The sequence below is a fragment of the Oncorhynchus keta genome, chromosome 24 (genome assembly GCF_023373465.1).
Source record: "Oncorhynchus keta strain PuntledgeMale-10-30-2019 chromosome 24, Oket_V2, whole genome shotgun sequence".
In the NCBI taxonomy this organism is placed as follows: domain Eukaryota; kingdom Metazoa; phylum Chordata; class Actinopteri; order Salmoniformes; family Salmonidae; genus Oncorhynchus; species Oncorhynchus keta.
Genome location: NC_068444.1, coordinates 32,961,027 through 32,980,149, shown reverse-complemented (window position 1 = coordinate 32,980,149; position 19,123 = coordinate 32,961,027). Strand labels below are relative to the sequence as shown.

The 19,123-nt window shown below is 40.8% G+C and overlaps 1 protein-coding gene across 3 annotated transcripts in view; it reads left to right on the top strand.

Annotated features, from left to right (window-relative positions):
- Window positions 1-17,198, top strand: part of LOC118357421 (urotensin-2 receptor) — an 80,076-nt gene extending 62,878 nt beyond the window's left edge. For all 3 annotated transcript variants that reach the window (XM_035734496.2, XM_035734494.2, XM_052478176.1), the window contains one exon: window positions 13,321-17,198. In XM_035734496.2, coding sequence (XP_035590389.2) covers window positions 13,321-13,386 — 66 coding nt within the window. In that variant the 3' untranslated portion in view covers window positions 13,387-17,198. The remainder of the gene's footprint in view (window positions 1-13,320) is intronic.
- Window positions 17,199-19,123: the final 1,925 nt, after the last annotated feature.

Here is a 19,123-nt window from a genome sequence, read left to right as displayed (position 1 = left end):
TAGCAAGATAGCATTGTTTAGTTCAAGGGATGCTAGCGCCAAATGATGCTTACATGCCCAAATGTGCACAGCTTATCCCAGGCAATTATCCACAGAAAATGTTTAGGCAATACGTATGTGCAAAATATGAAATCGGCTCAAACTACTTCAAGTTACTGTAGGAAAAACAGTATTTTTGCTATGCTGACAATGCCTGGAGACACGAAAAGGCTGTGCATTTTAAAGATTTAAATGGATTCGTATGGATTCGTATGGATGGAATAAAGGCATGAATGCCCTGGCACCTTTTTTTGTGTGCAGTTTTAGCAAAATCCACCTGAATCTTTCAGAAATAACAGATAATGGGGAAAAAAATGAAAATGTGTCACAATTATTTTTTTATTTGGCTTTCCATAATATATTTTTGATTAGAATATCACAGAGTATTCACTGCCTACCCTGCCTACACGTGCTGCACAATTCCACTTATTGGAACCTTTATTTAACCAGGTAGGCCAGTTGAGAACAAGTTCTCATTTACAACTGCGACCTGGCCAAGATAAAGCAAAGCAGTTCGACACACACAACAACACAGAGTTACACATGGAATAAACAAACATACAGTCAATAAAACAGTAGAAAAAGTATATATACAGGATGTGCAAATGGGGTAAGATAAGTAAGGCAATAAGTAGGCCATGGTGGCAAAGTCATTCCAATTCCAATTAAACACTGGAGTGATAGATGTGCAAAAGATGAGATACTGGGCAGCAAAGGAGCAAGATAAATAAATTAATACAGTATGGGGATGAGGTAGTTGGATGGGCTATTTACAGATGGGCTATGTACAGGTGCACTGATCTGTGAGCTGTTCTGACAGCTGGTGCTTACAGTTAGTGCCCTCACTAATATGAGATGAGAGATGGAGATGAATTTCCAGGTTCAGTGATTTTTGCAGTTGTTCCAGTCATTGGCAGCAGAGAACTGGAAGGAAAGGTGGCCAGAGCAGGAATTGGCTTTGGGGGTGACCAGGGAAATATACCTACTGTAACAAGTGCTACGGGTGGGTGCTGCTATGGTGACCAGTGAGCTGAGATAAGACGGGGCTTTACACAGCAAAGACTTGTAGATGACCTGGAGCCAGTGTGTTTGGCGAGTATGAAGTGAGGGCCAGCCAACGAGAGCGTACTGGTCGCAGTGGTGTGTGGTATATGGGGTTTTGGTGACAAAACAGATGGCACTGTGATAGTCCGCATCCAGTTTGTTGAGTGTTGGGGCTATTTTGGAAATGACATTGCCGAAATCGAGGATCGGTAGGATAGTCAGTTTTACGAGGGTATGTTTGGCAGCATGAGTGAAGGATGCTTTGTTGTGAAATAGGAAGCCGATTCAAGATTACATTTTGGATTGGAGATGCTTAATGTGAGTCTGGAAGGAGAGTTTACAGTCTAACCAGACACCTAGGTATTTGTAGTTGTCCACATATTCTAAGTCAGAACCGTCCAGAGTAGTGATGCTGGACGGGCGGGCAGCGATCGGTTGAAGAGCATGCATTTAGTTTTACTTGCATTTAAGAGCAGTTGGAGGCCACGGAAGGAGTGTTGTATGGCATTGAAGCTCGTCTGGAGGTTAGTTAACACAGTGTCCAAAGAAGGGCCAGAAGTATACAAAATGGTGTCGTCTGTGTAGAGGTGGATCAGAGAATCACCCGCAGCAAGAGTGACATTATTGATGTATACAGAGAAGAGAGTCGGCCAGAGAATTGAACCCTGTGGCACCCCCATAGAGACTGCCGAAGGTCCGGACAACAGGCCCTCCGATTTGACACACTGAACTCTATCAGAGAAGTTGTAGGTGAACCAGGCGAGGCAGTCATTTGAGAAACTAAGGCTGTTGAGTCTGTCAATAAGAATGTGGTGATTGACAGAGTCGAAAGCCTTGGCCAGGTCAATGAATACGGCTGCACAGTATTGTCTCTTATCGATGGCGGTTATGATATAATTTAGGACCTTGAGCGTGGCTGAGGTGAATCCATGACCAGCTCTGAAACCAGATTGAAGCCCTACTGAAATGAATTGAGTCAAATAGACTTTAATTCAGTCAAGCAGAAATGTGTTTAGTCAAATTGATTTAGAATTTAATGAACGGGGAAGGACGTGTTTGACAGATCACAGTGGAAGCATGGACTGCTGCTCAGAAGAATTTATGTTGTATGAATGGCACTCACAAAAGCCAGAGCCAACAGCCTGTAAGTTGTTATTGATGGAGGTTGTTGTAAATTGAATGAACAACTTAGCAGTAATTGTATTAGACAGCCGAGAGAGATAACGCAAACCAATAGATCCAATAGCTCTTGATCACTGTTGCGTGCATGTTGCTTCATGTTTATCACACAAACCCAGACCCATATTTCCATTTCCCATTGCCAGTTGTCATGTTGCATGGTGCGATTCTGTTGTGATTTGCACGCTATGGAGAGTTAGAGACTATGCTAAAACCCAGAGCTCACGTGTGCTGGGCGAGAAAGTAGTAATATTAGGGGGAAAAAGCAAGAGCGATCATTAAAATACACATAGTCTGAGGACAAATCCTGGAGGATATAATCTTGGTGGGATGAAAAACACTTCCACATGTCAGCAGAGCTGCAATAGGGCTGGCACTCATCATGGACTGGTGTCCAGGTAGATGTAGGCAGAGAAGTATTAGCAACACATTGGGTTGTAAATGATGATCAATGGCAGATGTAATCACTATACAGTATTTTGTTTTTATAATCTGCTCGTTATATAGTCTGCTGATGTCTCCGTTAGGAATCCAAAGCGTGTTGCAATGTAGACTGTTTTAGTCTGGGTGTGATTAATCTGGGTCATAAAATCACACTGTTCAGGGGTTTAGTCCTTGTAATGAACTGAACTGAAAAATGTTTCCACCTTAGAGAAAGGAGGCCACAGGGAGAGAAGAGTGATAAATCTGCGGTCTGCAGGTGTGTGGAGTGCTAGTATGAGTATGCACATACACGCAAACATATATACATGCATACTTACAGGCTCAGCAGGGTAATGGAGAGCAGGCTTATAAAATGAGAACAGATAACCTGACCGAACCAGACAGGAATCAGAGAGAGAGAGAGAGAGAGAGAGAGAGGCTGTTACAGTTTTTTCCAACTGCTTAAACACAAAATCTTTTCATGTCACACGATTTTTGAAACCTCTCACTCAAAGTGCAAAACTACACACCAAATGTGCAAAACCATAAGCTATTTCTCAGCCTTTGACTCAGTTGTCAGTTGCATAAAACACTTTTTTCAAAACACTACACACAATTCTCAACCTAAAACACAAAAATCTAACAGGAAGTGACTTGCTTTCCTTTTCCAAACACAACCAATCAAAATGCTACACTTATTCACCAGGTCACACACACACTCCTCAAATGTGCAAACACTAATAGCTTAACTGATCACTAACCAATCACTGCTTTACTGTAGTATAGGCCTATAAATAGGGCAAAGGTCAGATTACCTGTTTTGTACAATGGATGCCAACAATGGACAGAGAGCAAGAGGAGTAGGAGGGAGAGGAAGAGGACGAGGGCAAAGAAGAGAAGGAAGGAGAGGCATCTCTAATGAGATTAGGGCAAAATTTGTTGATCATGTGATCAACCACAGTTTGACCATGAGAGAGGCTGGACTGAGAGTCCAGCCCAACTTGAGTCGATTTACACTGGCGTCCATAATTCAAACCTTCAGAAATGAGAACAGGTATGCAACTATCTAATGACTATTTTAGCACGACAGTAATGTACTGTAAAATATGTATGACTTCATAGTATTGCATAAACATTTGTAACTCTAAGCCATCCATTTACTGCACTGCATTGAATGAATGAGGTTGGTTATCATGCTGTTCTACATTTCTTTTGTACATTGTTTACAGTTCCTATGCTGAACACATACTGTGTTTGAATTCTATACAGTGGAAATGCAAAGACATCATGGAGGACGAGGATGCTTGTTTACAGATGTACAAGAGACTGCAATTATAAATATGGTCTATGTGGGGACATAGAGGTTGCCTCTGTCCAAGGTTGGATACGCCATGCTAGGAAATACTTTCCTCAATGTTTGGCAAGAGAAAACGTATCTTGTGATGTGGACGAAGTCTCGTGGCCAGACTCAGGCTGGAGAAGAGACGAAGCGTAGCTTAGCACTGGTGACTGTACTGCCCCCTTGGGACCCCCCACACACAATTGTGTTCTTTACTGTATTCTAAAGAATATACTTTTGGTTTACATATGTTTATGGTTTTGTTGTATGCTACTGTATACCACAGTAGTGTTTGGCCTAATAAATATGTTATGTTTCTACATTGCATTGGTGTTTACAGTGTACTTGTTACCCCTCAGTAGATTACTTTCACTGTAGAACATTGTATTGAAATGTAGATATAAGCCTATGAAAGACCAAAGAGCTTTAAATTTAGAACAACAGTGTTTACATGGTATATCCAAAAATGTACTATTATGAAAGCAGTGTTTGCCATTTGATGCAAATGCTTCATTCTGACGTGTGTTTGTGTCATTTTGAATACAGTGTTACATTTTGAAGAAGATGTGAGGCATTTTGCATTTTGTGTGTGCAGTTTTGGGAATTGTGTGTAGAGTTTTGAAAAAAAGGAGACAGTTTTGAAAACTTGTGTAAGCAGTTGGAAAAAAAATGCAAATGGATGTAGAGAAGAGAGGAGAGAGAGAACAACCATTAAACTGAATTAAAGAAGAGGAGGGAGAATGGCTGTTAAAAATATGTTTTAAAAAAGACGATCGGAGTGAAAACAGCTTCAGTGAATCTCATGCCAGCACATGCTACAGCCCACTGACCACATGTGACTAAGTAGTAGTAGGACACAGCTAAGACAGACAGACAGTAAGCTCTCCAGACTATCCTGCCAAAGAAGCCATGAGGCAAAGAAGGCCTTATTTCCTCTGTGAGTGTCTGTGAGTGCGTGTGTGTATTCGTAAAGCCTTATTTCTTGCGCTCGGGGAGCCCTTTACGACCTGTGTGTTCTGCAGTTGTGGACTCTATTGGACCTGCTAAAGCAGACACACAAACTCAGACATGCACACACACCCACATACACAGAGCAGTGTGTGATGGATTGCTATGTCATGCTGCTATGTGTTTAGCACCAACCAGGGAAACATGGCATTCGTGAATTTATCTTGGGGTAGTTAGCACAGGCTTCAGCTGGTCATAGACTGCTGTCCGTGCTATGTTCATTGTGTGTGTGTGTGTGTGTGTGTGTGTGTGTGTGTGTGTGTGTGTGTGTGTGTGTGTGTGTGTGTGTGTGTGTGTGTGTGTGTGTGTGTGTGTGTGTGTGTGTGTGTGTGTGTGTGTGTGTGTGTGTGTGTGTGTGTGTGTGTGTGTGTGTGTGTGTGTGTGTGTGTGTGTGTGTGTGTGTATGATTTTGTCTGCCTGACATGCAAAGGAGTTTGGATAGTTGCGTGAACAATAGCATTTTTGCAAAGACATTACAATTACAACATCAACAACAATCGCGACGACTGAGAAATGTACAGCGTCCATATATATGTCTCCGCATCTGCCTGTGCTGGGATGCGAATCCTTCGTACCATCTGTGTTCAGAGGTACAGGGTGTCTCTAAAATGCTACACTGTCAAACCATGAAACATGAAACCATGTGATACATTTATAACCTACACGTCAGTGTTTAAAACTTAAACATGATGCATTTAGATGTGCTAATAAGTGTTTGCATCTTAAACACAGGCATTCAGAATGGAAGATTGAACATGAAAGTCAGCTTTTTCCAGACAGTTTCTTACTAGGAGAACACATACAGTGCAATCAGAAACTATTCACATCCCTTGACTTTTTCCACATGTTGTTGTGTTACAAAGTGAGATTAAAATTGGTTAAATGTTCTTGTTTTTGTAAACGATCTACACAGAATACTCTGTAATGTCAAAGAGGAAGAAAAATTATAACATTTGTAAATCAACAAATGACAAATAAAACACTAATATATATTGATTAGATAAGTACTTAAAGCCCTGAGTCAATACATGTTAGAATCACCATTGGCAGCGATTACATTTGTGATTATTTCTGGTGCTTTCCACACCTGGATTGTGCAAAATTTGCCCATTATTCTCTTCACAATTCTTTAAGCTCTGTCAAATTGGTTTTTGATCATTGCTCGGCAACCATTTTTAAGTCTTGCCATACTGTAGCTCTTCTAGCAGATGTAAGTCAAAACTGTAACTCGGCCACTCAGGAACATTCACTGTCTTCTTGGTAAGCAACTCTGATGTAGATTGGGCCTTATGTTTTAGCTTATTGTCCTGAATGTATTTCCCAGTGTCTGGTGGAAAACAGACTGAACCAGGTTTTCCTCTAGGATTTTGCCTGTGCAAATCATTAAGGACTCCCCAGTCCTTAACAATCATACCCATAACATGATGCAGCCACGGCTATGCTTGAAAATTTGGAGAGCTGTACCTAATTATGTGTTTCATTGGATTTGCACAAAACATAACACTGCAAACATAACATCACAACTGCAGACCACGTGTAACCATGCTACCTCAGGACCTGCACAACTGGTTTCTTCACCTGCAGGATCAAAAGAGACCAGACAGCTGATGAAACTGAGGAGTATTTCTGTCTGTAATAAAGCCTTTTTGTGGGGAAAAACGTAATCTGATTGCCTCAGCCTTGCTCCCCATGGCTGAGTCCTTGACCAGTCATGTGAAATCCATAACTAGGGCCTAATATATTCATTTCAATTGAATTTTTCCCTAATATGAACTGTAACTCAGTAAAATCGTGGAAATTGTTGCATGTTGCATTTATATTTCTGTTCAGCATACGTTTCTCTGTACCAAAGTTTTGCCCTTATGGTGCCCGTGCCACTTCATTTGGCTGTGGAGGCCGATACAAGAGCCACACACACTCACACAGGAACGCTAGCACACACACCTTAGTTGTTCCTCTCTATCCGTACTTCTATGATCCTGCTCACGTCGTTACCCAGACTGTGACCTAGCTCTGAACAAGATGAAACACAGAATAATCCCTAAAGAGAAGGAGAGAGACAAAAATACATAAACACTGGTTCCTTCCCTTTCATGATCTGCCACTTTCTCTCAGCAGGCCTAGGTCACACACACACACACACACACACACACACACACACACACACACACACACACACACACACACACACACACACACACACACACACACACACACACACACACACACACACACACACACGGTGAGGGTTCCTCTTCCAGCAAACAGAGCTATTTGTTCGCATCATCACAAGTTTTTTCTCGGGGTTAGATCAGCTTTAATATTGAAAATATCTTGCAGTGTCCATCAATGTAATTGTCTGCATCACTTCCAATCCCCCAATCACTTCCAATCTTTCCAATTCCCCATATATACCAGTCAAAAGTTTGGACACGCCTACTCATTCAAGGGTATTTCTTTATTTTTACTATTTTCTACATTGTAGAATAATAGTTTAGACATCAAAACTCTGAAATAACACATATGGAGACTTGTAGTAACCAAAGAAGTGTTAAACAAATCTAAATATATTTTATATTTGAGATTCTTCAAAGTAGACACCCTTTGCCTTGATAACAGCTTTGCACACGCTTGGCATTATCTCAACCAGCTTCATGAGGTAGTCATCTGGAATGCATTTCAATTAACATGTGTGCCTTGTTAAAAGCACATTTGTGGAATTTCTTTCCTTCTTAATTGAAGCAGAAAAGTGAAAGTGATCAGGTGAATTTATGAAGTGAGTGGACAGAGAAATACAGCTTCACTCTACCCAATTAGAGCAGCTGGATCAATGTGCAGCCCACCCTTTTCTTTACAGACAAGCAAACTAGCCAGTTGAGTTACTTAGACAGTGTAGCACTGTAGCACCTTACTTGACTGACTGACATGAGAAAGATGTTTAGTTTTGATTACAAAAAAAAAGATGATTACAAAAATATAACTGTATCCAGAAAATTGCCCATATCTGTTATGATACTCATTTTGTCCGACTACTCTAGTTGAATTTTGTATTTTTATTTAACCTTTATTTATCTAGGCAAGTCAGTTTTAAGAAAAAAATCTTATTTACAATGACGGCCGACCCCGTCCACACCTGGACGACGCTGGGCCAATTGTGCGCCGCCCTATGGGACTCCCAATCATGGCCGGATTGTGATACAAACCATTGAAGAGCAGTTATGCAGACAGTGTGAGATACAGAACAATAAGAAGAGTAACAAACATTGTAATTCCTCCAGTAAATGTAAACCTCAATAGTATAATCCATCTGATTTGTACAGCTCTGCTAACGTGCTCTGTCTAATACTCAGGTGTATGACTACTTATACTGGGGACCGTCAGAAGAACTCCAGATGAATTGTGTCTAAAAGGAGGCATCTAAGTAGTCAAGTGCATTACTTCCCACTTCTCATCTCCATCTTTACTGATCTGAAAAATGACAGAGTGTGGTGGACACCTACTAGGTGGGTGAGACTATTGAGATATAGTGGGTTATGATATTATTGACACCCTTAATGAAGATGAGCAAAAATGTTTAAAAAATATATATAAAAAAATACATAATTTAAAAAAAAATACAAAGCTATATTGTATGCTAAAAAAATAGGGACATTATATTATTTTATACGAATGCATTGCATTCTGCGTTCTCATTTCGACGCCAAACCCACCATTGGTGTGCATGGCCAACAAACTATATTTCCATGTCATCCAAGAAATGTAAATGCCTGGAGTTTGCTAAAAGGCATTGGTACTTGGATTGGAACTAGTGCTTAGGCCAGATGACAAGAAAAATAAACCTCTTTGGCCAGGCACACCAGTGGTGGGTTTGGAGTCAAATTGAGAATGCATGAGCAGAAAACAACCCCATATCTACTGTATAATATGGTGGTGGGTCTTTGATGTTATGGGCTATATTGCTTCTACTGGTCCTGGGGTCCTTAAGGTCAATGGCATCATGAACATTACCCAGTACCAGGATATTTTTACCAAAAACCTTGTTGCCTTTGCCAGAAGGCTGAAACTTGTCCCCAAGTGGGTCTTCCAGCAAGACAATAACCACACATCAAAATCGACAAAATAAGATGTTATTTGGCCACCAAATCAACATCTTGCAATGGCCATTTCAGTCTCTGGACTTGAAACCCTTTGAAATCCTATGGTTTGTCCATAAGCGCAGATGAAGGATCTTTAGGATTCTGCATGGAGGAATGATTTAAGATCCCTCCCAATGTGTTCTCAAACTCATAAACCATTTTAGAAAAGGTAAAGTGTCGTTATCCTTGCAAGGTGAGGTATTGAAATGTATTGAAAACGGGGGTATCAAAATAGTTTAGCCCTACGTTTTATTGAAAACAAATGTTTGATTGTTATGTAAAACGTCTTTCTCTGAGCAATTGTATAAGTATTAAATAATATAATTTCCCAGTTTTTTGAGCCTCGAAAAAGCACAGTATTTTCTTGCTCATCTTTATCAACAGTGTCAATCATTTCAGACCACACTGTACATTCCATAGTCCCAGCCTCCCTGATGGAAATTGTCTGGAAGCAGTGAGTCATCAGGATATCCAACAGTTGAAATTTGTATTCACCCGCAACCTGCATTTATAATGATTGCCAGGGTTAGGAACAGCTGGAGGAGACTACCTGATCCATCTAAACTGGAATAAGCATTTCAGCAATGGTTGCAAATATTATAACTAAATGATTGGATTAGTTCAGAAAAGTGTATGTTATTTATCTTTGTGTAGCATAATATTAATCACTAAATGTACTATGCATGCAAAAAAAAGAGATATTAAAAACAATTTTACAAAATTTGACCTGCAGCAGAGCATGCTGGGATTTTTTTTTCATTTGTTGTTATATCTTTAAAAAACTGTTGGTGTGACTTCTCATTTAGTTTTGAGTCAGTACCACAAACATTTGAAGTAATAACAACTTTTTATTGACTTAGAGTTCAACTTGCTATTAGTATTTGAGCAAAACATTTTTTACAGTGCACACACACACACACACACACACACACACACACACACACACACACACACACACACACACACACACACACGCACACGCACACACACACACACATGCGCACACACACACACACATGCGCACACACACACACATGCGCACACACACACACATGCGCACACACACACACACACACACACACACACACACACACACACACACACACACACACACACACACACACACACACACACACACACACACACACACACACACACACACACACACACACGTGTCCCTCTGCGAATAAATATTTCTCCCTAGAGGGTATTTAGTCCTAAGCAGGGATAAGCAGAGAAGAACTCCAAAATCACACCTCCCCAGAGCTGCTGACCATGTCTCAACACTCTATATTTCCTCATTTTTCTCCAACCATACAGTCCTTGGGTCTAACCATAGAATTAGACTGGAATGAATCACAAATGAGACATCAGACATTCTAATTTCAAGTCAGTGTTCCACCATTACGTCATGTCGGAATGTCTGTGCATGACCAAGCACTTCTCAGTGCTGAGGCCTAACTCCTAACTCAGAAGCATTAGACATTGGATACACTGGCTGGGTGCTTCTGCCTGGTGGCTGGAACTAATTTGTCAGACTCTCTCTCTGTGCTTTATTTTGTCTGTTTACTTGTGTGCATGAGCCTAATGGTTAAAGGTCTTTCTCCAACTCAGGAAATGAATACAGCTTGGCAATTATAACCACATCCATAACCTTTAAAAGACAACAGGAGTATGTATAATGCTAATGCAAAGACCAACATTTCCTGGATACATTTCCTGAATACACTTATAGGACAAAGCATTTCTCATTTCCATTGGTGCTTATGCCCAGCTGTTGCGATCTAGAGAAAGACTAGCCCTTACAGCTGATATGAAGCTACTGTGTGTGTGTGAGATTGGGACTCCCTGGTACAGTGTGAGTTGGGTTTGGCGTGGGGTGTGGGGGGTCCGTGGGTGTCTTTCAACAATTTCTTTGGATTCCTCATGTCTTACTCATTGTTAGAAAAAAGTTAGGTCCAAATCGGATGTTAGGTACTATATTTGTTGAATACTATGAATGCCATACATTGAAATGGCCAATTTGGGTGCAATCAATTAGCTTAATTTCTCAGAAATAAAATGATATTTTACACAAAATAATGTGCTAATCTTATATGTTTATAACTACCAAAAAGATTTCAGAACAATCTGAGGTGGTGGGTGTCATGGCTTGCAGAAATGACATTTAGCGACCCCTTGGTGTTACTGCCCAGCTGTTGAGGTCCAGTGAAAGACTAGCCCTTCTTACAGCTGATATGAAGCTACTGTGTGTGGGATGATCGGGACTCCTTGGTACAGAGTGTGAGTTGTGAGGGATTCTTTCATGGATCATGGAAAGAAATTATAACCACAAACACTGTTTATGTTTTTTCAGGTCAAAGGGAAACTCTGGAAGCTCTTGGTGGATCGCAACCCAAAAACTGCTCTAGACTCTAACGGAATGGGTAGCTCGGATTAGAATAAACAGAGAATGCTGTCATAAGAGAGAGACAGCATTGTAACAGAATAGAGAGACGACATTGTATCAGAATAGAGACAGTGATTATTAGAATGACAATGAAGACGGTGCAGGTAATCTGTGAGCAGCAGGGATGGGTAGTGTAGCCGTATGGCAGGGAGAGTTGGGGTTGGGAATGCCACTTCTCTGATCCTCATTCGCTCTGATTATACCATGGTAGCGAGAGGGACAGATGGGAAAAGAAAGTGGAACTCTCCACCAATAATATAGCAATTGACAGCTCAATCTATTCTCACTTCCATTTCCAATCTTTCTCTGAAGAGTCAAAAGTGATGTCCTCTCTGTCTCACGGGTGTGTAGAATGAGTTCCATCCCAGCACAATCACACCTGATTCAACGAATCAACTGATCATCAAGCCATTGATTAGTAAAGTAAGGTGTGTCAGAGGCTGCGTTTACACAGGCAGCCTAATTCTGATCATTTTCCACAAATGTGTCTTTTGACCATCAGCCAAAAATGTGTCAAAAGATCAGATTTGGAATGCCTGTGTAAACGCAGCCTGCTGGGCTGATGTGTATTAGTGAGATACAGCCACAGTGAGAGCATACATTTTATAGAGAGCTCCTCTCAGCACTTCTCATGCCAACAGCGACAGCACAAACCGTGTGGAAAATAAGACTCTTTACAAGGCCCTCTGTAAAACCCATGCTAAGCTCTCGCTCTCTCTCTGTGTTTGTGTGTTTCTTCTGTAACGATAGGGGAAAGTCTCTCATTTAGGGCACTGGGTGGTGTTAGTTGTTCCAGTTAGGAACTCCTGTAAACTCATCTGCATGTGGAAACAGTTTTGTCCGGACACTTGTTAAACAGGAGTACTGCACATGTACACACACACACACACACACACACACACACACACACACACACACACACACACACACACACACACACACACACACACACACACTGTAAACGTGTATATTTCTATTGCCATAATGACCTCGTCTTCTCCTCTATGCCGCAGTGCTCATGATATTCCATTGACTCAGAAGTTTAAAAAAAAGAAGAAAAATGCTGGCTGTAAATAGTGACTGTTTGAAGAACAATCTGTAAGTTCTTAATGGTCATGGGAACCTTTTAAAGTATTTAAAAGTCAAGTGCACTACGGTACTAAAACTCTGCAAGGGCATAGTAACTATAATCAATCACCATCCATCTACCCTTAGGTCATCTGGGCATTGTTAGTGTGTCAGCTTTGCCCTCCTGCCCAAGTTAACATTATTACACTGAGATTAAACCCTCTGTGTGTGTGTTTGTGTGTGCACCTCCATCTGGGCAGGCTAACAGAAGGTCTGATCCTCCACACATAGGCTGTGTCCATCACCTCCAAACACACACTGTGCCAGATAACCACTATCTAGTTCTGTGTGTTAACAAAGCTGTTAGGAATAACTAGAGAATACATATGGCAGACGTGTAGGTGCAAACAATAGCAGAGATAGAGGCGTTGATATACAGATGAAGCCGGTGCTATTTGCTTGAGTGTGTGTGTATGGGTGGGTGGGGGTTGAGTTTGTGTACAGGAGATGAACAAGGTTTTTCTGTGCCACCTCTACGCTTTGGCATTTCTCTAGAAGCTCTGGAGAGACCTGTCTTGCCACTCAGATTTACAGCCACTGTGTTAATGGTCCTTTGTCCTCTGTTTCACTCCCAGGTTCAGAGGGGACAGGAGGAAAAGGAGAAAGAGAAAGGAGTGGACATAGCAGATCCTACTGCTTAAACTCGTCACCATGGAACTAGGAAGAGGAAGACGATGCGGTGAAGGAGGGGGATAAGGAGGGAAGGAAGAAAGTGCAGTGCACTCAGCAGACCTCACTCGTTCTTTTATCGGAAGAGGCAAGATGAATCTGGATGCTTCTTGGACTAATGTAAAGAGATAACAATCGTAATTTACCCTCCAAACCAGCCTCCCCTGAGCGACGGCGGTGACATCAACACACACAGGAACCATAGAGCTGGCAGCTCTTGGCCAAGATTTAATTCAGAACAAAAAATGTGTAGGCCATATAGAAATCATGACACTAATTGAAAATCATTAAACAAAATAATACATTTTAATCAGCAGCCTAATCAAGGTGTAGATTACATCACACATTCCAGTGTTTGAACTTGTAAAACAGCTGCACAGGATTTCTACTCCCTGTGATAATTATATCGCTGGGAGCCGCTTGTGGATTTGACAGCTCCAAACCAGTTACACCGCTTAAACAAAAGCAATGATAAGTTATGTGTTTGTGGTTCACCACGGGTTACTGCTGATCTGATTTGAATATTGTCCCTTGTTTCTTTACTCTTGTTTATAAAACACACTAAGTTCTCAGTATCCTGTTTAGGTTGTGTGTGTCACGCACCGACTTCCTTTGGATGACTGTTTCAGACAGACATTTTGGGAAGTGTCAGACATTCTCACTTTCCATTGATCCCTTGTGGCGCTCCATCAGACACCCTGTTCAATCTGTCACATAATTTGAAAACTTTAGGCCACAAGTGTTTAAGTCCATTTCTATGTAGTGTTGGGATTTTCTGCTCTTTTGAGTTCACATAATTTTTTTAAAATTCAGTCATTCATAGAACAAAACGAGGACAATATTCTATATCGAAGTTGATTCAGTTTCAATGACATTCTGTTTTTCTTCTGTGCACGGTTGTACATGTTTCATGTTGAGGGAGACAATGAAATACATATTTTCTGCTTTTGTTCTGTTCAACCAGAAAAGTTTTGTGTGTGTGTGTGTGTGTGTGTGTGTGCGCGCGCGCGCGCGCAAGTTTGTACGGGTGTGTTTATGACTGTGGTCGGGCTCATGTATGCAAGTTTTCATCAATCAACAATGTTGTCAATTACTAAATAGAGAGGGAGCAAACAAGTTATTAATGAACAAACAAAGAAAAGAGACTCTTTACTATAAGCCTTCAACCGTTTGGTTAACACAATACTCTCTTCTTCAAAGACCCACGCCAATCACACCAGGAGACTGAAACGGACCATTCTAATATAATGTCAGTGAATGAACAATTCAACAAGATGCGTCCGAGCCTAAGGACTGTGAAAGGGCTTCAACTGTGGCAGATGGAGGTTTGACATATGCTTTATGAATATACCGTATCTGATTACAAAAGCTATCAGGCCAAGTGTTACAGAAGTCATTTGTTTCAAATCAAGACAAGGGTAGAATTCTGCTTTTAAAAGCCATTTACTGAACAAGATACATTTGTCGGCAAATGAAATATATGGACGCTGTACATTTCTGTCGTCGCGATTGTTGTTGATGTTGTAATTGTAATGTCTTTGCAAAAATGCTATTGTTCACGCAACTATCCAAACTCCTTTGCATGTCAGGCAGACAAAATCATACACACACACACACACACACACACACACACACACACACACACACACACACACACACACACACACACACACACACACACACACACACACACACACACACACACACACACACACACACACACACACACACACACACACACACACACACACACACGAGCCCTGCACAGGCCCAATCTCTTCTGCCAAAGGTAAGGCAGAAATAACTTCCTCCATTATTACGTAAATCCATTAGCTACTCCTCTCTATGTGTCACCCACTCCCTGCGCACAGCTCACTCTGCGTGCATGTATTTCCATAGCAACGTCTCCACAGCCACAAAGTCATAAACCAGCCTATTTTTTACCATTTGTTTTCTTAAATCTTATTTTAAACCTAACCCAAAAACTTAACTCTAACGTTAACCACACTACTAACCTTAAATTAAGACCAAAAAACACATTTTTGTTTTCATGAATTCTTACGATATAGACAATTTTTCTTTTTTGGCTGTATTATCTAAGAGAAACCTTTTGCTTGGCCTGCTCTGCTCAATTACCAGACATTAGAGAGCAGTTAGCTGTCAGCTAGCTACTTTTTGTCAATCTAAACAACGAACAAAACTCAAGAAACATTATTATTTTCTGTGAAAGCACTTCTGACATCATGTCATGATCTTAGTAAGATATGACCACACCGCGCAGCAGAGCAGGTGATCAATGTAGTGATACCCGTGCCCCACCTGTACCTTAGTTATTGGCGACAAAACAGGCCCTACCCATCCCTAACATGATGTGGAATGTCAGGACCCATCGGGCTCAGGTGGGGTAGCAGAGCTCTAACACACACCTCCAGGGAGATGCACTTGGCTTTTCACAGGGCAGACATCTGTGCCTGGAGACTGATAACGACTCTAGCAGACCCTGCTCCAGTCTACTGCTTAACATGTTAAAAGGAGAAGTTTCCTTCTTTTTTTTTCTTTTTTTTACAACCAAATCTCTATTTCTGATGGAAATGGCAGGTTATATGTTCCAGACACCTCTTTTTATGATTTCACTTGTTTTTAATGTTGTACACATGAAATTGTGTCATTCCGAACTTTTGCGGATACATTTCGGAATGACACACATTTTATGTATGCCACATTTAAAGACCTGTATCACTATACTGAGAGTTTTGCTGTTTCTAAAAGGATATAAAAAATATTAAAAAATTGCCTTTGTTAATGTTTTTTGATTCCCGGTTTTGGGTAAGTTTCTCAAAAACTGAAAGTGAAATCACAAAAAAGTTACAGTTTGTGCGACTCGAGCCATTTCCAGTACGCATGTGTGCAGGCCAGGTGTGTCCATGTAATATTTGATTAAATTTGATTTTTTTTTTAAACTAGTGAAATCACAAAAACAAGGTGACTGCACCCTTCTTATAACATGCCATTCACATCAAACATCTTTTGATTTGGTTGTACAAAAGAAAGCTTTTCTTTTAATGTTTTTGTCATATCGGGAACCAAGATGTTTTCTATATTTCCTTCTGGCTAACACAAACAACATAGCTATATCGCGCTCTTTGGCTCCGATTTGCTCCCTTGATCACACCCACACACACACACACACACACACACACACACACACACACACACACACACACACACACAAACGTACACACACACACACACACACACACACACACACACACACACACACACACACACAAACGTACACACACACACACACACACACACACACACACACACACACACACACACACACACACACACACACACAAACGTACACACACACACACACACACAAACGTACACACACACAAACGTACACACACACACACACACACACAAACGTACACACACACAAACGTACACACACACAAACGTACTCACACACCTCTTTTGTGGTGGCAAATACTCGAAGATGGGATATTCACTTTTGAGTCGCTCCCCATTTTGAAGAGTGGAAATGTAAACAGCTTAGTTTTGGGTCCGGGACAGGACCAGGGCCACAAACACACACACACACCCTGATCAATTGCGGATTGTTTTCTTGTTCCAATTGTTGGGTTTAGTCAGTTTGCTTTGCTGGTGTAAACGTGTTGCCTCAGTTCCTGCCATACTTTATTTAAGACAACCGCCAGCGCTGCGCTGTGTCCATCTACAATATGAGCACTTATTAAAAAGAACTCTGTTTAACTCCTCCGAGTTTTCCTCCTTTTGTATTTCGGGTTCAAATGGGCCAAGCAGAGATTTAAAGGGTCGTTAGTCAGAGTAATTAACCTGGAGTTATATAATCCCAATTATATAACAAATATACATTTTCAAAGTTGAAAGATTTTGATGACCAAACAGAAAAGGTGGTAAATGAGAGATCAGCTCACTGACCATTTTACTCCCCCTGGAGTTGGTTAGGCTGTTTTTGTGTTATCCAAAGCATTGGTGACTGCAACTGTGCTGCTGGCAACAATTTACACTTTTTTTGCCAACGTTTACTGATATTCAACAGGTGTTGAGCATTCGTAAATGGCACACTCAGACGAGGGTGGTCTAAAATTGGAGTAGATAGCCAGAGTGAATATACCAGCAACGTCTATCAACAGTTGTCACAGTGACATTCTATTGAAATGGTTACTTGCATAGTAGAGTATTTTGATAAGACATGTAGCTAGCTAGCTAGGTAAAAGAAAGAACCATAATCCCAACTCATAATGTTACTACCCTGCAATAATCTGCAGGTAGCTAACCAACCAGGTTCAATGTTAGCCAGCTATCATTAGGCTATAACTAGCAAAGCAAATGGCTCTGAGATAAGAAATAGATAATACATGTAATGTTAGCTAGCGAGCCAGCCACTTTAACTTGAAATTAGAAACGTGTCATTTCTGAAAATGGAGCTAGCTAGACTATCTTTCCCAGATAAATCATTCATGGATGGATGCGTCTCCTGTTGGATACCATGGCTGCCCTTAGTTTGAAGATGTAATCTGGAGACCGGTGTCCTTAGCTATCATACTCTAATTCCACTCATTTCAAAACTCCGTCCTCCAGAAAGTGGAGAACAACACTTATGCAGTTGTACTACGTGATATATTTTTTTAAAAAGACACATTAGACTGGATTACCTAGACATACTGACCAGCTCAAATAGACAGAAGCGTGCTACATGGCAGACCAATCTGAACTCATCTCTCGGCATGTCCAGCCCACTCTTTATCTCAGCCAATCATGACTAGAGGAAAGGTTGCTGACCTTTTCTTTGGCTAAACCAACTAGGCTCACAAATTTAACCATTTGACGAACGATGTCTGTGAGTATAGCAGAACTCATATGGCAGGTGAAAACCTGAGAAAAATCCAACCAGGAAGTGGGAAATCTGAGGTTTGTAGTTTTTCAACTCTTTGCCATTCCAATATACAGTGTAAATGTGGTCATATTGCACATCCTAAGGCTTCCACTAGATGTCAACATTCTTTAGAACTTTGTTTGAGGCTTCTACTATGAAGGGGGGCTGAATGAGAGGGGATTGAGCCAGGTGTCTGGCAGAGTCTCACAGGCTCGTGACATGTGGTCACGAGAGAGTTAACTCTCGTTCCATTGCTTTTCTACAGACATAGGAATTCTCCGGTTGGAATATTATTGAAGATGATTGAAGATTATCTCTATATTATTGAAGATAACGTTTTGAACTTTTCGTCCGACGTTCGGCTGGAAGCGTGTTTGGATTTGTTTACCAAACGCCCTAACAAAAGAAGCTATTTGGACATAAATTATGAATTTTATCGAACAAATCAAACATTTAGTGTGGAACTGGGATTCCTGGGAGTGCATTCTGATGAAGATCATCAAAGGTAAGGGAATATTTATAATGCTATTTCTGACTAATGTTGACTACACAATATGGCAGATATCTTTGTTGTCTGAACGCTGTACTCAGATTATTGCAAGGTTTGCTTTTTCCCGTAAAGTTTTTTTGAAATCTGACACAGCGGTTGCATTAAGGAGAAGTATATCTCTAATTCTATGAATAACACTTGTATTTTCATCAACATTTATGATGAGTATTTCTGTAAATTGATGTGGCTCTCTGCAAAATCACTGCATGTTTTAGAACTACTGAACGTAATG